This window comes from Anolis sagrei, chromosome 3, assembly GCF_037176765.1.
Source record: "Anolis sagrei isolate rAnoSag1 chromosome 3, rAnoSag1.mat, whole genome shotgun sequence".
Taxonomy (NCBI): Eukaryota; Metazoa; Chordata; class Lepidosauria; order Squamata; family Dactyloidae; genus Anolis; species Anolis sagrei.
The window spans coordinates 141,404,031-141,425,295 of record NC_090023.1 but is presented as its reverse complement, the minus strand read 5'-3'; the positions used below and the strand labels follow the sequence as shown (position 1 = coordinate 141,425,295).

Here is a 21,265-nt window from a genome sequence, read left to right as displayed (position 1 = left end):
AAAACCAGAAACAACTTGCCGTGTAATTAATTTGCTATCCCCTATAAGAGAAGTCATTAGCAGTACAAGTAAGAAACTGAAGTTGAAAAACATCTTTAACAATTTCAATTAGATTTTACAACCAATCTCTGAGGTTTAAATCCAACACTCACTCTACTATAATAGGAGTTCCTCGTTAACTAAATCAGTAAAAATCCTCACCTGAGTTACATGGATGGCATTTGTAGTTTAATTATCTTTTTCATGGATGAGGATAAGAACACAACATTTAAAAAAAGGAAGTGAAGATATGTCTTCTTTTATCAATAACAGAGTTCCCACCTTCAAATCCTGGAAATTAAAATCTGAACAATATACTAAGCCCAACCTCCTCTAGCTCTGCCTCAGAATACTATTTTCAAAGTTCCATAGAGAAAATGAAACATAAATCTACTGTGCATACATAGCTCAAAGAAGAAGAAGAAAACAAAACAAAGATGTACAAAGAGTAAACAGCATCCAAAACCAAGCCACCTTGCTCTTCTGTGGTACTTTCAAGAAGTGGATAATCAATGTGCCTTGGGAATTATTACTATCAGGCTACATACCATTTTGAAGGAATTACGAATGCTCCTCCAAGATAATATTTCACTTTTCCGTGCTTTGATACAAAAATATACAAGATTTTTATGGCTACTTACATGTGATGTGCTTTCAAAGAAGTTTGGACGCACACTCCGGTAACCTTTGGCAGCCAGAGGAGAGGACTGTGCATCCGTATTAGAACCAACACTAGGCAATATGTCATCTGCAAAATGAAAAACAAATCAGTTAAGCTATATTAAGGGAAGAATTCTTAAGGATCTGTTATGTTTAAGAAACCATCAAATGTACCATGAAAAATATGAAAAAACTATTACTAAATACCTATTTCTCGTTTTCCTTGTTCTGCACCTGAAGCATTAGGGAAGAATGAACAAAGAGAAGGAAACAGAAAGGACATCAACAGTTACGTCATTTAAGATAGTCAACTTCATTCTGTGTATGGAATACTTTCAGCACTGCCTGCCTGATTTCCAGAGGAACATGATTCCCTTACAGTTCCTGACCTTTGTAAACACAAGGCAATTCACTGAGAGCAATGAAGAAACAATTGTTCATTGACATTTTATTCCAGAGCCAGAAAGGCAGCCATGGTTCTCAGTTTGGAGCCCAAATGCCAGACACTGCTCCAAATTGTGATGTAGGCTGGAAGGAAAAATATATCTGTTCTTTATTAACCCTGTCACAAGAGACAGTAGAAAGCGAGCTACAAACAACAAGTGCATCAAGTACATTTAGATGCACTAGTACAGCATATATCACATTTGCAGAAATTAGCCACCAGAAGAGGCAAATGTACTTTTGTTTGCAAGCTATATCACTTGTTTTCCTCTGGGAGCCTAAGAATGCAAGCCACAAACAGAACCTCTTTTTGAGGGCTAGGAACAAATTATGCTACTACGGCTTAGCAAAGTTCCCAGTAAGAGTTCAGGTATGTTCATTACCCTTAATTCCATGTTTTCAGAAAATTTCTGAAATTGATTATGGTGCTGTTATTTACTCCCACTTCTGCCTTCTGATCCATGTAAAACAACATCCTTTCTCATAGGCGATCACTCATGGCCAAGTATGATTAATCTTGGTGGTGGGACCATAAATGACTGTGAAGAGCTACTCTGGATCCACATGGTATTTCACATAGAGCTCATAAATTTCCAGATGGAAGGCAGTCACAACAACGGTTTGCTTGATGCACCTTCCTCTTGGCATGTTTCCCCCTTTTATCCTCTATTCGTGCCTATTTAAAATTCATAGCACCGTTGGAAAAAGCTGTCCTCCAGTTAGTATGCTCACAGGACAGGGCTTCACAGTTCTTGGTGTTAGGTTCACCTTTTTTCAGGTGAGCTTTCAAACCATCTTTAAATCTCTTTTCCTGTCCACCAACATGATGTTTTCCATTCTTAGGTTGAGAGTAAAGTAACTGCTTTGAGATAAACAAGTATGCCCATTCTCTCCTTTTTTCTTTAGCCACAAGAAAGAAGATAATCCATCACATAAGATATATTTATGGTTTAGACACAAAAACTTGCTAGCTCCAGCAGCATTACTCCTCTGTCCTTTCCTAGAACAATCCCTAATTAAACAGGAATATAAATATAATTGATTTAAGGCATGGAAAGGAAGACGAGTATATAAAGGTAAAGGTAGTCCCCTGACATTAAGTCCAGTCATGTCTGACTCTGGGGTGTGGTGCTCATCTCCATTTCTAAGCCGAAGAGCCAGCGTTGTCCGTAGACACCTCCAAGGTCATGTGGCCGGCATGACTGCATGGAGCGCCGTTACCTTCCCGCCAGAGCGGTACCTATTGATCTACTCACATTTGCATGTTTTCGAACTGCTAGGTTGGCAGAAGCTAGGGCAGACAGCGGAAGCTCACGCCGCTCCCCGGAATCGAACCTGCGACCTTTCGATCAACAAGCTCAGCAGCTCAGTGCTTTAACCCACTGCGCCACCGGGGGCTCCGACGAGTATATAGAATAATCAAAACAAACCTATAGAATCTGACTCATTTAAAATCAAATCAGAATCATTAAAATATAATGATGACAATTAATACAAATAAATGTCTTTCAGGTTAAATTGAGTAGAACAGAGAAACAGTCAAGAATAACTATATTTGAAAATACAAGCAACAATAATCAATAATACAAAAGGATAAGCTTCAATATTGTATCAATTAATCCAAATTATTATACACCAAGTTTAACAACTCTAAAGAAGCTTGACTTTTTAGTATTAGACTATTGTTACATATATTTTCACATGTATTTGCATGAAGAGTTGACACAAGGTCTGTCAAATCTCCAAGAAAAGATGTGATGGTGATAAGGACTCCCTGCTGAGGGGAACAGAAGCAGTGGTAGGCAATCCTGTCAGGATTACTTGAGAGGTATGCTGTCTCCTTGAAGCAACAATCCAAGATGGAATATAGAGGCTGACAAGGTGTGTCAAGCCCATAGACCATTACCCTTTCTTTTGGTCCATGTAGGAACCAATGACACTGCAAGGTCTTGTTGCCTAGGCCCTCATTTTGTCTTTTCTCCCAGTTCAATGCTATGGCCCGGGAAGGAAAAGAAGGGACTATCCAAGTGAATAACTAGCTTCACAGATTATTTGGATTCCTTGACCATGGTCTTAAGTTTAATTAAGTTGGGCTTCTGGCAAGAAGTGGCTTGTACCTCAGAGGTTGGCAAGATTGTTTTTGCTAAGAGTCTCACAAACATGATCAGGAAGGCTTAAAATTGAATTAACTAAAGAAGGGAGAGAGAATTTTGAAACACTCTTTACATTACACGAGATTACCTTAATTCAAGAAGCAAGGGAGTAGTTTAATTTTCTGTTTTACACCGAATATCTAACTTTCTTGACTTACTTTCAGAGAGTTGTATGTCCTGTGAACTTGTGTAGCTGGTACTCAGGTTCTCTTCGTAAGCTGGAGATGCCCAAAGAGTCACAGCGCCCTTTCCAGTACAAACTTTAGCAGTATCCATGTCTAAAGAAAAATGCATAAAATGTCCAGAAAACATATTGGAACTTGAAAGAAACATAAACATAAACATCCTACTTATAAACAAAATCCACTGTTATTTTATCTTTATAATAATTGCTTTTGAGCAAACTTGTTTAGTTAGATGAATCACTCAGCTAGCCAATTGAAGGGAAGAGGTTGAAAATTGCCTCCCTACACTGTTGCCCACTCCTATCTTAAGGAATGGCATTACTTCCTAGGAATGTTCATTTATCTTCATTTAAGAGTTCAGTTTGTTGGACTTCTCAATGTTTGCACAACTATAGTATTTAAATATTATCTTCATAACTTTGATCAACTTTCTCCACCACCTCTAGGATCTCCTAATCTTGATTATCTAGCGTTCATGTTGCTTCCTCTTTCCCAATTACTTCCCCCTCCTCTTGAAGGATTATTGCCTCCTAGAATTCCTCAAATATTCTTCTCTGGTGGAAACAAGAGAGAAGGTCTTCTCAGTGGTTGCTCCCAGACTCTGGGACTCCTAACTAAAGTGGCCAGGATGGTCCCATCTCTACTCACCTTTTGTCAGCAGATAAAATCATTTCTCTGTCATTAGGTATTTATAAATGAGTGAGGGTAGAGCTTTTAAAGGTAATGTGATTGGGATTTTAAGGCTGGTATAAAATGATAATACATTTTAATGTTGTTAATGTTTAATGGTTTTAATAGTATATATTGTTTATTGTTTATTTTTTATATTTGTATTTTAATATTTTACATTGTGTTTATCATTGTTTTATATTTATTGTTAGTTGCCTTAACTACCTATATTGAGAAAAAAGTGAGATAAAAATAGAGTAAATAAATATTAAAGGATTGGAAATTCTATTCTCATTAGATTTATAATAAACTAGCAGTCCCCTGCCATGTGTTGCTGTGGCCCAGTCTGGTGATCTAGAAAATAAAATAATGAGAAAGTGTTGATTTCTTCTCCCTCCTCTGGAAGGGGGATATGTAATTTCTTTATGCTTGTGGGTAAACAGTATTTCTTGTTGTTTCTTTGTCAATGTTGATGTAGAGATTGTCTGGTTTGCCTGCTCTGGAACATGGGTAGCTGAGGTAGTAATATCTTTGTTTTCTGATTGTTTAATTGTTTCAAGCACAAAATATTATCTATAAAATTTCCTTCTATCTATGTATATATGGATGCATATTCCAAAATCCAAAACACTTCAGACTGCTAGCATTTCAGATATGGAGTACTCAAGAAAGAGAATATCCCCGTAATCTCTCAGGGAAAATCACAGCGGGAATTGGCACCTTGATTCAACATACCTCTCTTTTGTCCATTTGTGCTTGGCATTAGTCCATTTACAACAGTGCTTCCAACATCAACTTCTTTGGGTTCTGAAAAATTAGTAGAAACTGTCAAAAATTACCTAAGAATATATCCATCAAGGGGGGGGGGGGTGGGAGGAGGAGGAGACTTCCAGTGGGAAAAATAATGCTGTGTTGTGTCTGAAAGTGGGGCCTGTTTCCAGAATTTCAGCAGTGATCACCAGCTGGGCAGAAGCTCGAGCTGAGGGAATTTCCTTCTGGACTAAATGGGGAAACAGGGAATTCGCGAACCAGCCCCAATCCCAGCTCTCTGTGGGGGATTGTTGGCAACAGAGCACAGGTCTGACTAGAAGAGTGGGAAAGAGCATGTCCAAATGGTGGACCAAACCATTTTTATACATGGTACAAAATGGCATGGCCTATCCCATCTCAAAAATACTTTTCGTCATTAACTTGGATTAAGTAAAGAAGCTATCTCTTCTGCAGGGATGAAAGAAACCTCAGTAAGTCCCTTGAATTAATTAACATGACTGAGGGCCTGTCTACACTAGCCACATACTGTAAAGTGGGCAAAAAGTCAGTCCTGGGGATCCAGAGGATGTCCAAGGACTCCCAACCCCTAACATGGTATAAAACCAGCTAACCGGATGTTATTTCACATTAGCAAAGGTCGCAAAATGCTCCAGAGTTTCCATGAATCTCCACACACACACCTTTTTTCTGCACTCTGTGGCACAGGGAAAAGGGAATGGCACATACTTTTGTCATTGTTTGGCAGGAAAGATACCCGTGCAACTTGGAGAGAGGAGGGATTTCATTCTCTCCTTTCCTCCCTCCCCTTATCTGGACACTTTTGTTGACATCGGCAAAGAAGCCTAGTGATGGCCAGGAGCTGCAATGACAAAGGTAAGGGTGGCTATCCAGCAGTGCAGAACCAGGTTCGGCCAAACTAGAGAGTCAGGCCTCCATTCCTGCCACTGAAGTTAAACAACACTATCATTTATTGTTAAGCAAGTGAGAAACTAGCTGAGCTGCAATTCTGCTAAGTTTGAATATGATGCTGGTACTTCTACACTGACTCTACTAATGTGGGTCTGATGTAGCATCCAGGATGCCAGATTCATGGCAGCCAGGTAGGGACGCCCTGAACTACTTTGGAGATGGCAAGGAATCCCGCATGCTTAATCATGCTGAACACAGCTCAGCACTGCTGGGCATCCCTCCTCACTCAGTCCACCATGTTGACACATCACCTGCCTGGCCTAGGGTACTCTAGCTAATGTCAGCCAAAGTGCTGTCTTGCTTAAGGAGGCTGGAATCTCCTTTTCCCCTTTTCATCTCAGTCAGCGTACAGGTGCTCTGCCTGACAGCAGCCAAAACACTGAAGAGCACAGGAGGAGGTGTGAGGTGCCGGGCAACAACTGCGACACTGAGGAAGTGTGTGACAGGGGAATGCCATCCCTTGTATTTGTGCTACTTGAACCTGGGAATGCAGGATCGCAGTGAGGACAGTTGCAAATGGTTCTACTATGGTCAGGATTTGGGATTTCCCACCGGCTTACACCAGTTCAGTTCCATGTGACTTTTGTTCCTTTTGGTCTAAACCAAACTAAATGGTCAGTGTAGAAGAGTCCTAAGGGCTGAGAAATGGTTTATAAATTGAGAGCACTCAAGGTTGGTGAAATGCTGCTACCATCTAGTGGCCATAGATATATTCCCTGTTAAAATTAGATTTTTGAGAAATACAATTTCTAAAATAAATTTAAAATTATAGTTTTTCGATGACATCTAGAGTTATCAGAGATATAAGAATCTATGAAGTTCCTCAAAGAATGTACCAGCTGAAAAGGTATCTTCATCAGAATTGGCCAAAATGACAGGTGAACTGAAACAGATCCAAAGGGGCATGATTAAACAATTTCCAAAACAAGAAAAAAAATAATTGAGCTCTATAAAGAACTGAAAACGAAATATGCCAGGGGATTAAGATAAAAGTGGAATAGATTAAAGAGTCAATTGGACAATCGACGCACTCTACGTGGGACTGCCCCAGAAGAGCATTCGGAAACTGCAACTGGAACAAAAGTCAGCAGCTACACTGCTTATAGGAGCGGGATACAGGGAAAGAACTCCCCCACTTCTGAAGGCTACCAGTTTGCTTCCGGGCACAAATCAAGTTGCTGGCTTTAGCCTAAAAAGTCCAAAAAAGTTCAGACGCAGCCTACTTGAGGACCACATTTCCTCCTACCAGCCTACATGAGTCCCACCACCGTCACAAGTACGGTTGGTGAGAATGAGAGAGAGGACCTTTTCAGTGGTGGCTTCATGGCTCTGGAACTCCCTCCCTAGAGAGACACATTCGGCCCCCTCCACTCCCAGGTGAAAGCATTTTTATGGAAGCAGACCTACCCGATAACATATAATAGCAGCTACCTCGACCAGACAAGATGCACATGGCAAAATACTGGGAGCTCTGAGTCGTTGAGCTTAATGTTTAATTGTTTTAACTTGTTAGGACAGTCTCAGTGGTCTGAGGCACAGGGATTTTAATAACAACGACATATGTGATTATTATTATGCTTATTTATATTTATGTAACTTGTGTTTTTATGCAATGTCTGGATTTATTGTTTATATGTCGGATGGGTGGGATGACTTTTTTATACTATGTAGTTGTCTTAATTTTGTACTACACTTTGAATCCCATCCATGGGAGAAAAGTGGGATAAAAGTAAACAACAACAACAATAATAATAAAGAACACTATGCTCCTCTTGATGATGCAGTAGAAGTACAATCTGGAAGAAAGCAGTACAATTTTACTTTCCTCCAGTAGAGGCCGTAATTCGTTTACTTGTTGATAGATTCAAAACAACTTCCTAATAAAAGCAGAAATTGGAGATGTTTTTTAAATTGAATAAATTTGGGTTTGAAGCTTAATTATGTACAAATAATTAACAGGTCACTGGTAAAATGAATAAACTTCCATTAAAGTTTGAGGTGGAAGACAAAGAAATAAAGATTGCATACGATAAAATTGGCTAGAAATTTTGGGCACAATTAAAACCTGAACTTTTTCTTTTGGGGTTGATGGACTATCAACTGGAATGGGGCCATGGAAAATATTTCAGTATATGACAACAGCTGCAACAATGCTACATATTCAAAATGACAGAACAATTTAGCACCCACTAAAGAAAATTGGTAATCAAAACTTAACAATTTTGCAGAAATTGACAAATTAATTATTTTAATTAAATAAAAGGCACCAACAATGTTTTAAAAGACTGGAAACTCATAACTTTTGAAGGGGAAATTTGGGTAGTTTGATGACTGTAGATACACACTTGGTTTCACTTATCCATACTTTCAGTTACTTAATTATTCACTTGGAGCCTCATGTACAAACTATACCCTCTTCTTGATTACCTCCATTGTTCATCCCATTGAAAGCAATAGAGTTTTCTATTATCCATGGTTTCATACATCCACATGAGTTCCAGGGATGTATCCCTTGTGGATATGGGGGGTCATACTATATTAATTAATATAACTTCATTGAAGTAAAATGGATAGATAAAATACAGATAGTTAATTTTTAAGTGTAAAAATATAACTGCAGAAATGATCGTTGGAAGTCATCCTTTCTATAATATGAAAAGCAAAGACTGCAAATGTACATATGTGTCCATGCAGCCATAATGCATTGTCCCAATGTGACTGTGTGGGATTGATGCCTGAATTGCAGTAATACATTTCAAGCTGAAATTCCAAATTGGTTTCACTAACAGAAAGCCAGGTGAAATGCATATTTCAAGTAGTAATAAAACAAAACAAAATAGTAGCAGTATATTTAGGAATTTGGGTTTGTCAAATTAACAGGAAATGAACACTGTCGCAAAGATTGGGAAGGAAAGGTTAATGTCCAGGCAATGTTTGTAAGCTTCTAAGAAAAATAGGATGTCTGGGATTGATTCCTTCTTTATTTGCCTCTGCTTCCTTAAAAGAAAGTACTCTTCAAAATGCTAGGAAACGTGGCTCCCACAGCCTATTTTCTTTTTTAAAAAATAGTGGCACATTACATACTGTGTGAAGTGAATAAAGACACATTTAAAACCAAAGAACAATACAGTCATTACAGCATACATGAAATCATACCAAGAGGAAGAAAGACGACAAAGACAAAGAAGAGGAGAAGGAAGGGGAAAAAAGCAAACACACTTTCAAAGAAGTCTGAAATTGCACCTAGACCTTAGACTCCATAACTATAAAACCGTTTTAACACAGCAGAAGGATAACATTCCTATACATAGCAGTGTTGAGAGAACAATTTCTCCTTCTAGAAAAGTACAGAGGAAGTGAGACACCTCTATATTTTAAGTCTGCTAAGATGTCCAAACTACACCTTCTGAAATCCTCATTTTAACACAACTATGAAAGACACGGGATATCTGTTTCTTTCTCAAATAGTCATTCTAAAGAAATCCAGAGCAGGAAATACTTTTTTGTGGGGCACCAGGTGAACATGTGAATTTTCTGTAGCACGCATCAAGATATTCAAAGCAGATGTGGATTATCTGCTTTGATTATCTGGATTATATGGCAGTGTAGAAGGGGCCCAAGTGTACATCTTAACAATCGTAAACCACCATCTCATTATCATCAACAATGTTATACAGTTATTGGCCTTCACAACACACAAAATATTACAGCAAACAGCAAATTATTAAAAATATTAAACTTAGCTGTAAAACTATTTTACAGACTGACAAAATCAACTAAAAGGTGTAACAATAATTTTTATAATATGTTCATTAATGATGTCATCAATAAGTTTCTTTGCTGCCAATGCAAATTGGGCTATTAAATGTGTGACAAATAGCATCAGATAACAATTCTACTACAATTTTCTCAGGCGTAAAATCTTAAATGAGGAGAAAGAGACACACATGCAGGCATGTAGCCGGGGAGGGGGGGGCTCGGGGGGCTTCCCCCCCCCCCCCGAAATTCTCATGGTGGTTTGCGAAAAGGCCTTACTGGTGCATTACTTTAAACTGTTATGTTTATTCATATCATGATCTGATCACCATACTCAATATATCCCATATGCATGGGGGTATTGGGGTAATGATACAAAAGGTTTGCTAGGCTAGACCCTCTTTCACTCAGACTCAGCCCCCCCCCCGAAACTCAGTCCCCCCCCGAAACCCCCCCTGAAAAAAATTCACACACACCCCCGAAACGAAATCCTGGCTACGGGCCTGCACACATGTTTAATTCTTTCTGTCCTAAAAGTTGATTAAACTTAAGGACAGCAGACAAATTTAATAAGTATATAAATAAAGGTTTTCCAGTGCCAAACTAATAACCAATACGTTAAGCTGCTATAGATTCAAAAAGAGAAAAACCCAGACTCAAATGCATTTTGATAAACTCACAATAGTTCACTGGAAGGATATCCCAAGTCTTCACTGACTGAGAAAAACTGAAGCCAGTTACAGTATCTAACTAAAGGGATATTTGCATTTCAAAAGTAACAAATTTCTCCTGAAACACCGTACAGGCAGTTCTCAAGTTACAAACAAGATAGGTTTGTTCTTAAGTTGATTTTTTTTATGTAAGTTGGAATATGTACTTTTAAGTGTAATATGTGCAAGCATAGGGAGTTAACTCACTTGTCATGTTGGTTGTGACCCCGTTCAGAAGATTTCACCTCACTTTCTGGTCCCTGTGAGAATTGCATTTTGAAAAATGGGGCTTGCTGTAGAAACAACGATTGGTGAGAAAATTTCAGTGGAGACACCTTTTCCCCATGATAACTCTTTCAGGAGTGAATTTCCCTTCGTAGGGGTAGATTTATCTCACTTCCTGTTGTCTAACCCCCATTCTTAATTATGAGTTGTTTGTAAGTTGGATGTTTGCAACTTGGGGACTGTCTCTGCAAAGATGTGTCACTTCCTCTGATGTTGTCATCTGGTGGAGCTTGCAACTCCCATGTCCCTTTAGTGACAATACTGCTTGTATTAACATATTCCGTATCTGTTGTTTTGTTTATCTGCAGCAAGGATGAAACTGCATGTTATATTATTCACACTCTTCAAAATAATTCCTTGAATCATCCACTGATTATTTGGGGAAGATTTTTTTTAAGTAACTGGGATATGCTCCTGATACAAACCAGGCACTGGTTTGTCATTTGACTCCCCAAAGTGCTGTTTACCTTATAGGACAATTGCAGCACTGAAGGGACTTCAGCAGAAAGCTGATGTGGATCAAAAGTACACATCCTTTGGTTGCTTTCCCCCACCCCAAATAAAATGGGCAAGTTTAAGGGTGATTCCCCCCCCCCCCAAGATGTAATGGATATTGTAGGCTGCAAAAAAAGAAGGTAGGACAGGTAGAAAGGACTTTTACTGTTTTTTAAATAAATGCACTGGCAGACTCTCCTTGGAATACTGCTGACCTAAAATTTTAGTAAATAGAGAAGAGAAAAATCTAGCTTACCCGAAGTCATTGCATCAGAGGAAAGTTGCTTTTATACATTCAAATTCTGTTTCTCCCTGTGAAACGAAATATAGAAAATGTTATTCATGTATATTTAAAGCTGATAAAAACTTAAACATGAACTATATCCTAGGTAGTTGAATTATCTTAAATTACAACTGGAGTTTTGACAACATTGAAGTGATACCAGTAGACGGCTAACATATATAGAATATAGAACAACTGATTGTGGATGTTATAGCCTCTGGATGATGACTGAATTACTCTTAAATAGATTTCTGCTAATGGAGGCCAAAGATAGGCAGATGCTGGAGATGCATTATGATGTTGAACTGACGTTATGCCAGAGTGGCAGTGGCTGATGTTTTGCCTGCACAACAACACAATGCACATGCAGCAAGTATACACTGGACCTGCCACATCATATCCAGGCACCACTGTGGATATGAAAAATGTGGGCAATCACTGTGATTAACATGGGTTGTGATAATCAACTGTTACTGGAAATTGCAGGCCTGAAGGACCCACTGTATATGAGATGTCTGGCCTGACAATAACAGGCCCATTCAGTATTTTATATCTGTCATACCATAATCCTTACAGATAATATACATCAGGATTAGCATTCCCAGATCTCAAAGTCTGGTCCTAAATTTATGGTTTTCATGCATCATCTCCAGGCGAGAGAGGAGGATGAAAATTCTCCAACTCTCTAGTGAGTGAGCTCATTCTCAGCTTTACTTTTTATGAATTTCCCTTGCAAGAATTGCATTTCTCTCTTGTGGTTTTCCCCTTCTTTAATTCTTACACATATTTCCTTTAAATTTCAGCTCATCTGAAAATCCTTTGTACATCTCCTCTAGTTTCTTCAGATATCTTCTATTTTAGTTCCTCACTGGAATTGTTTGCAGCGGTACCTTCAGTCTCACCTTTAAGAAACTCACATGTACTATGACATTCCTTCTTTTTGAGCATTTCTGACCATGGGATTTCACTGAATATTTTCCTACACTTACTAAAATCAGTTTTCTCAAACCAGATTGAATGACTACATAAACTCCCAAAAGGATCACTCCTGCCTAAGGATCACAGTATTTCCACCTCAGTAAACAATTCATTTTTGTTGGCTAGGGTTAGATCCAAACCCACTGATCAAGCAAGAAAACAAACATTGAAGAGAGGTATGTAACTGCAACAACGCCATCACTATCCAAATTTGTCATCCTATATATAGTGGCACTGTTTACAGTCCCCTCATGAATGCTTTCAAATGACTGCTTTTTCTTCCTGTTTGCTGAGCAATGAAAACAGAAGAGGCAGCAATACAGAGCCAGTGGCTATTACACAGACCCCCATCCATGTCAGAGATTCAGCAGAAACCCAGCCCCCTCAATATGTGCTCAAACATGTGCTCAAAAACAAAACGAAATCACCACATAATTCTCCAAAGAGTGCTGGCAAACAAACAACCAACACTTGCCTCCAAAACACACTTCCTCCCCTTTCTTCAGAGAATAAACTCCAAAAACTGAGGCAGAATCTATATATAGTGTCAGTTAGAGAGATGTTTTCACTTTGGGAAAAGACTGATGCAAAGGGAGTGTTACCATTTCACAATCTTCTCCACACTATTTCCCTGTTGCTCCAGTGTTTCCTTATTTTCCTTATTCTAGCCTGATTGACTCACATTCCCAGTATATTTAATTTATCTTGAAATGGGATTTGATACAGAGCAAGAGCTTTTCTGACTTTCTCCCAGAGTTATTGGTTATTTTTTTTTGGTGGTTGCCTTACCTCAGGGGTACTCAAACTAAGGCCCGGGGGCCGGATACGGCCTTCCAAGGTCATTTATCCGGCCCTTGCTCAACATAAGTCTGAAAAGACTTGAAAGCACACAACAACAACAATAATCCTATGTCAAGCAGGCCCACACTTCCCATTGAAATAATAATAAATTTATATTTGTTAAAATTGTTCTTCATTTTAATTGTTATATTGCATTTAAGTGTTTTTTGCACTACAAATAAAATATGTGCAGTGTGTATAGGAATTCATTCATGTCTTTTTCAAATTATAATCTGGTCCTCCAGCAGATTGAGGGACTGTGACCTGGCCCTCTGTTTAAAAAGTTTGTGGACCCCTGGCCTAGAGAAAGGCCCAATCACATATTTTTGGTACCAAGTGGCAGGATATTGGAGAGATATCAATTAGGCTACTGCATTACCATAGCTATAACACAGACAAAATCATACAAAAAAATAAACTAACACACTTCATCCACATAATAGAGGACCAAAATGGAGCATTATTTTCCAAAACACAAAATGTATGGCATACATAGGTCACAAGTGGAACCTCAAGTGAAACCTAGTATCTGGGTATCGATACAGTGGCTTCTGGCTTTAAAAAAACTTTTAAAGTTTGCTAGCTGCTGCCAATTAAGAAGAAGGTAGGGTCAAAACTAGCTTCAGCACCAGAGTACAAAAAGACCAATTCAGGAACTGGCATTGCCCAGATGGCATAAAAGCACTTTTCATGTGGAACAAGGAGCCTATGTGATAAACAGCCCAATGAAACAACTGGGCTGAATTGTGTGGAAACAGTCTTAAAATTAGACTGCAAGACTGTGTAACAGAATTTTCTGAAATTCATCACTCATAATCCTACCATGGCCTGGTTGAATGGCTGCAATCATTGGGCTTCAATTTGCTTGTTGGTTTTGTCAGTTTTAGACCAAATTGGTCTCAAGTAGTCTGACTTGCAGAATGGAAGAATTTTATAGAGAGAAAACAGTACAGGCTCTGCACCCTTTTGTTGTCAAAACTAAACTTTAATTTTAGTAATTAGTTCAATTTTAGTAATTACAAAAATAGTTGTTGACCTATTTCTACACCATTTCATCCCAAAAAATTAGTATGTGTTCCTAAAGAACACATATTATACAGGCTTTGCATTCAAATATTTCGTGCATATATTTTCACTGGCTCACAAAATCTCTCTGTTTCACTTTGCAGTCTTTTCAGTAACTGGGTAATAAATCTAAATATTATATCACTTGTCTGAACACCAGTTCTCATGAGAAAATTAGCTTAGTTCCCAGCTCCACGTCTCCCAGACTCCCCTCTCTAATCTCCCTGGGATTGGGGTGGAAAATACACAGTATGCTGTGACTGGCTATAGTAATACATCTAAAGCTCTCTCTCTCTTTATATATGTGTGTATATGTATGTGTATCGTCAATATATATATATATATATATATATATATATATATATAATAAGTAATAAATAAATAAATAAATGGATCCTAGGTCTAGGATCTCCATTTTCAGTGTCTCATCGGCTATTAGCAGATAAGGTATGAAGGTTCCCTTAAGGAATCAGGATATGTGGGAAAGAACTGATTTGCTTAATTCAGGGATTGACACCTTTCGTGCACTACTTCATTTGTTGGGACCACGCTGTGACATCCATCCATGTGCATCCCATTCTTGTTATCCCAATGATTCCAGCATCAAGCCAGATGGTTAGGCTCACTGATCAACAGGTTTGGTTGATTAATGCCTAGATCCGGACCTAAGCACGTGGCAACCCTAAAAGTTAAGGCCATCTTCTTCCATTTATATTTCTATAAGTGTGCTATTACACATGGAGCAGGAATTACCCCTGAAACACAATATTGGGAGTCTCTGCTCACCAGAGCACTGGATATATCACATGCATATATCACATTTTTATGCTTATGTTGTTTTGTTAATTTTATGCTTATGTTGTCTACTCTGTATGTTTTGGTGTTGTTACTTGGAAACTGCCCTGAGTCCCCTCGGGGAGATAGAGTGGTATATAAATAAAGTTTTATTATTATATTATTATTACATGAGGACCCAAGTTTATATTTTCTGAACAAACAAGCTGAGGTGTAATCTACAAAGCAATACCAGTCAACCAAGAGTGCTGTTCAATTTTAGTAATTACAAAAATAGTTGTTGACCTATTTCTACACCATTTCATCCCAACACATTCATTTACATGGATTTACCTTGCCTAAAAATACATAAGAAAGAATATAATTTAGACCAGGAACACAATAATACAGGGATGGGAGAGTTATCCCTTGTCAGTTGGACTGTTTATAATGCACTATCTTAGGTACCCAGCGATTCTCAGGTTTAATAATTTGTAATGCTGTTTGTTAGAAAAAGTCATATTTCTTTGAATGTTATGAATTGTCCCAATATAAAATACATAAGGATATGGGTAAACTACCACTCCCATCATCCCAGGTCCATTCCCTCAAAGGCCACTAATACTTAAAGTTGATCACGATGGGTATCTATGCCAAGTTTGGTCCAGATCCACCACTGGTCGGGTACAAAGTGGTCTCTGAATGTGGGTGAGCTGCAACTCCCATCATCCAGGGCCATCCCACCCCAAACCTCACCATAAAGTAGGCTGCAAGTTTGGTCCAGATCCATTGGTAGGAGCCAGAGGGCTCTCTGGATGTGGGAGCCATCTTGGAAATTGCCCACAAACATAGATACTCATCCAAAAATATTTTCACTATATATATATATATATATATGTGTGTGTCTGTGTGTGTGTGTGTGTGTACACACACACACACATATACGCGCGCGCGCACACACAAATGCACACGTACACACACACACACATATAGTAGATAACTGCCTCTCACAGACTTATTTTACAAACGTAATAATGGCAAATCTTATTTTACTTGTTTTGTGTCCTTACTAAGCATATGGCAAGCTTCCCCCAAAGTTAATATTTCCACATCTGGTCAACATCATGAAGAAAACATGCTGTACCTCTTTCACTATATATTTCAAAGGATTGTTTTGATGCCAGAGCTGTCTTGTAGTAGCTGTGAAAGAGATAAATTTCTCAGTACCAAATATAAATCTTCCCACTATGGCTAACACACATGGAGAAAATGTTCCCTATTATGGTAATGTTCCAGTGACACAGGAACATTTCAATTAACAACCTGGCAGCATTTTCCTGAACATCTTTCTTGTGACAACTTTTTTTATATACAGAATCTGCATTAAGCCTGGAACATCCTGCCATTCTGTTTGCATGAAGGGAGTCTGGGGTAGAGGAGTCTCTCAAAAGGCATGGCGAGGTTTACTATTCCTGGTGCCGAGATACAATTGCCAGGTTTCCCGCATCCCAAAGTCCCACAAGGTAGAATCATAAAATTATCAGGTCCTTATCAAACTCTTGGGGGGGAAGTGAGCCCTTTCTTTCAATTACACTGGCCAATAAACATTGGGTTCCTGTTTCTGGGTATATATGACCTGCTGACTCCAAAAATGGCACAGGTTTTCCCCTATTGGGTCTAGGTTTTGAGTTACAGAACATACACAAACTATTAGTTGCCATCTGCTTGCCCATAGAAAATCATGATAACCATATTTAAGAAACTAGAATGGATACAGTCTATCCAAAACAATTTTCCAAAACAAGCATCCTAAATAACCGTAGGAACCAAGACACCAAAATATTTTGATTGGGATATGTTTTAGGACAATGAGTGAGGCATAAGCATTCAGGTGGCACCTCACTCCTGACTCAGTCATTCATATACATTTGCTGTATATGCTGGTGCTTCCCGTCTCCCTTTATTCTCCATAGTTTGTTCTTCCATTGACAATCCCACATAAGAGTTCATGTACACCAGGAGGGATGCCAAACTCATGGGGATGCTTTGGCAATTCCTCCATACATTTCTTGCCTGACTAGGAAGGGCTCCTGCCTTACAAGAAGCTCTGTTACAGACAGAGATGCACAGGCTTATATTGGTGTGTGCCTTCCAGGCAAACCAATCATGGGGTTATCTTGGAAGAACTTCTTTACACAGGATTTGCCTTTGCTTTCATCTGAGGCTGAAAGAGGATGATTTGTCCATGGTAACCCAAGATTTAAACACAAGATTTCAAGTGTCCAAGTCCAACACTAACATCACTCTTCATTTAACTTAAACAGGAGCTGTCTTCATAGACTTGTCAGCAGCCTATAAAACTGTGAACCACCGCCTCCTCCTGAGAAAAATGTATAATATCACAAAGGACTACCGCCTCTCCCGCCTCATAGGAAACCTGCTACAAAACAGGAGCTCTTTTGTTGAGTTCCAGGGCCAGAGAAGCAGATGGCGGAAACAGAAGAACGGCCTGCCTCAGGGGAGCGTGCTTGCTCCATCCATGTTCAACATCTACACAAATGACCAGCCACTGCCAGAAGGGACAGAGAGTTTAATCTATGCTGATGATCATGCCATTACCACTCAAGCAGGGAGCTTTGAGATGGTAGAACAGAAGCTCTCCGAAGCTCTAGGTGCTCTTACTGCCTATTACAGGGAAAACCAACTGATCCCTAATCCATCTAAAACACAGACATGCGCCTTTCACCTTAAGAACAGACAAGCATCCCGAGCTCTGAGGATTACCTGGGAAGGAATCCCACTGGAGCATTGCAACACACCCAAATACCTGGGAGTCACTTTGGACCGTGCTCTGACCTACAAGAAGCACTGCCTGAACATCAAGCAAAAAGTAGGTGCTAGAAACAACATCATACGAAAGCTGACTGGCACAATGTGGGGATCACAACCAGACACAGTGAAGACATCTGCCCTTGCGCTATGCTACTCTGCTGCTGAGTATGCATACCCAGTGTGGAACACATCTCACCACACTAAAACAGTAGATGTGGCTCTTAATGAGACATGCCGCATTATCACAGGGTGTCTGCGCCCCACACCACTGGAGAAATTACACTGCTTAGCCGGTATTGCACCACCTGACATCCGCCGGGAAGTAGCAGCCAATAGTGAAAGGACCAAGGCAGAGACATCTCCAGCTCATCCCGTTTGGGTATCAACCAGCACGTCAACGACTTAAATCAAGACATAGTTTTCTTAGATCTAGAGACACTCGCTGGAACACCCCAGCAAGTGAGAGTCCGAAAGTTGCAGGCCCAAACCCAGCACCTCAATCCATGGGTGATACCAGATGAGAAACTCCCCCCTGGGCACACAGAAGACTGGGCGACTTGGAAGGCACTGAACAGCCTGCGCTCTGGCACCATGAGATGCAGAGCCAATCTTAAGAAATGGGGCTACAGGGTGGAATCCTCGGCATGCGAGTGCAGAGAAGAACAAACCACTGACCACCAGCTGCAATGCACCCTGAGCCCTGCCACATGCACAATGGGGGACCTTCTTGCGGCAACACCAGAGGCACTCCAAGTGGCCAGATACTGGTCAAAGGACATTTAACCAACTACCAAATTTGCAAAATCTGTGTGTGTGTGTTTTTCTTTTCTTTTTCTTTTTAATCTGTGTGTTTGTTTTGCTCTGTTAGAATTGTAATATAATGGTATGGTTGCTGATGACACGATAAATAAATTTAACTTAAAGCACAACTGGTGGGGTGGGGTTGCATCCTTATTTGGGAAGACTCACCTTTTCTATTTGCTGAAGATTTTGTCACAAATTTGTTTTGTTTTTTTAATTATTATTATTATTATTAAACACACTTGTGGCAAAATCTTCAGCAGATAGTGTTCAGATGAAAAAGTTAGCTTCTCCCCAAATACGGATGCAACCACCACCACCTCCCCCAGCTGTGCTTTAAGTTTAATAATAATAATAATAATAATAATAATAATCCTGCAAATCTCTTGGGAAGACATGTACAAATGTCAGTGTGCTGGAAGAAGCAAAGACCACCAGCACTGAAGCGATGCTCTTACGCCATCAACTTCGCTGGACTGGCCACATTGTCCAAATGCCCGATGACGGTCTCCCAAAACAGTTACTCTACTCCCAACTCAAGAACGGGAAATGTAATGTTGGTGGACAGGAAAAGAGATTTAAATATGGGCTTAAAGACAACCATTAAAACTGTGGCATAGATACCGAGAACTGGGAAACCCTGGTCCTTGAGTGCTCTAACTGGAGGTCAACTGTGACCAGCAGTGCTACAGAATTCAAAGAGGCACAAATGGAGGGTGAAAGGGAGAAACATGCCAAGAGGAAGGCGCGTCACACCGGGATCGCCTTCCATCTGGAAACCGATGTCCACACTGCGGGAGAACATGCGGATCAGGAATAGATCTGCACAGACACCTACGGACCCACCGCCAAGACACTACACTTGGAGGACCATCATTCTCGGACTACGAGGGATTTCCTAAGTAAATAATAATAATAATAATAATAATAATAATAACAACTTTATTTATAGGCTGCCCTATCTCCCCTGGGGGACTCAGGCTTCACAATGAAAACTAGCATATTATGTCTGACAATTTCTGGAGATGTCAAATTTGCCACCGTAGCACATATTGTAACCAACTTTTAATAGGACTCTTTTCATTTTATTTACTTTTTACTTTACTGTATTTGTATACCGCCTTTCTCAGCCTATCGGCGACTCAAGGTGGTTCATTAACTCTTCAACAGGTACCAAATGCTGTGGCAAGATTGGAACAGGGCTGCTACAGACGGCATATACGGTAACTGTTTTTTTTTAACCTGCCCAAGTCTTTAGGGGAGGGGTTAATCTCCATCCCATCACCATCACAAACTCTCCTGCTCAGAACATGAGAGAGAGTCTCTTCAGTGGCTGGTCCACAGTTATGGAATTATCTCCCAAGCAAACTCCTCTCTGCTCTCTTTTTACTAGCCTTGAAATCTTGGAGCAGAAGGATGACCAATGAGTGTGCAGTATTTTTACTATCTAGTATTTCTAGATATATGCTAAATGTAATTTTAATTTTAATTGTTTCACATCAATGTTTTAATTGGGTTGGTTCTTTAATGCTTTTTTTAAAAATTCTTGCACTATCTATTATTTTAGCTATTTCATTTCAATGTATATTGTAAGTCAATTTGGATCCCATACAGGGAGGAAGGTAGAATATAAATTGATTAAATAAATAAAAATAATAAAGGAACAAGGGAAAGGAGAGAGAAATCTGCACAGTAGAAATTGTAATGGGAGAAGAGAAAGGGAGTATTCTCCAGAGTCTGGCCTCAATTTGTACATTACAGTTTGCAAGAGACAAAGCTACATCTGTCCTGTGTGACAGGTCAGGGATGATAAATGTATAGTCCTCCAGATCTGCAGAACTGCTAATCCCATGATCCTTAACATTAGTAATACTGGCTAGGGCTGATAGTAACTACGGTCCAACAGTCTCTAAATGGACACAAAATCTCCTCCCTTGTCAAAAGAGGGAAACTCCGACCCATGTATGCATGAAAGATGACGTTTCCTTTCTCACTGAAAATGAGAACTAAAAAATTCCTCACAGATTAGGCCGCTCTCATGGACAAGTGAGGATCATGAGCAATCCGGAAATCCCACTCCTAATCTGAGATTGTTTGGATAATGAGATTTAGAGCATGTGGAAAGCCTTCCTTTCCTACCTGCAAGTTGCAACTGTTATCTTGTAACTTGTGCTGGAAAATATCTTTATATTACCCTATATACCTGGCATTGCTCGGGGTTTGCATTTTCTTTGTGACACTATTTTTTCTTCCTCCCTTCCACTCATTCACCTTCTCTCTCTTTTTCCCCCCTTCCTTTCCCTCATACACTTCACCCCCTTCTTTCTTTCCTTTTTCTTCCCTTCTTTTGCTTTCTTCCCTCCATTTCTTCATCCCTTCTTTTTGCCTTTCTTTCTTGTCTTCATACATTTCTCCCTTTCCCTCCCTTCCTTCCTTCCTTCCTTCCTTCCCCTTTACTTCTTTCCTATTGCCTTCCTTTCGCTCATATACCTACCCTGCTTTCCTTTCTTTTTCTCCTTTCTTCCTTCCTTCCTATCAGCTTTAAGATCATTTGAT

At 39.5% G+C, this 21,265-nt stretch overlaps 1 protein-coding gene across 16 annotated transcripts in view; it reads right to left on the bottom strand.

The window, feature by feature from the left end:
• Positions 1–21,265, bottom strand: part of SORBS1 (sorbin and SH3 domain containing 1) — a 122,882-nt gene that overhangs the window by 74,714 nt on the left and 26,903 nt on the right. For all 16 annotated transcript variants that reach the window (XM_060769339.2, XM_060769333.2, XM_067466920.1 and 13 more), the window contains exons 2-6: positions 11,393–11,448; positions 4,886–4,957; positions 3,455–3,574; positions 907–933; positions 681–787 (exon numbers count right to left, since the gene is read on the bottom strand). In XM_060769339.2, coding sequence (XP_060625322.2) covers positions 681–787; positions 907–933; positions 3,455–3,574; positions 4,886–4,957; positions 11,393–11,402 — 336 coding nt within the window. In that variant the 5' untranslated portion in view covers positions 11,403–11,448. The remainder of the gene's footprint in view (positions 1–680; positions 788–906; positions 934–3,454; positions 3,575–4,885; positions 4,958–11,392; positions 11,449–21,265) is intronic.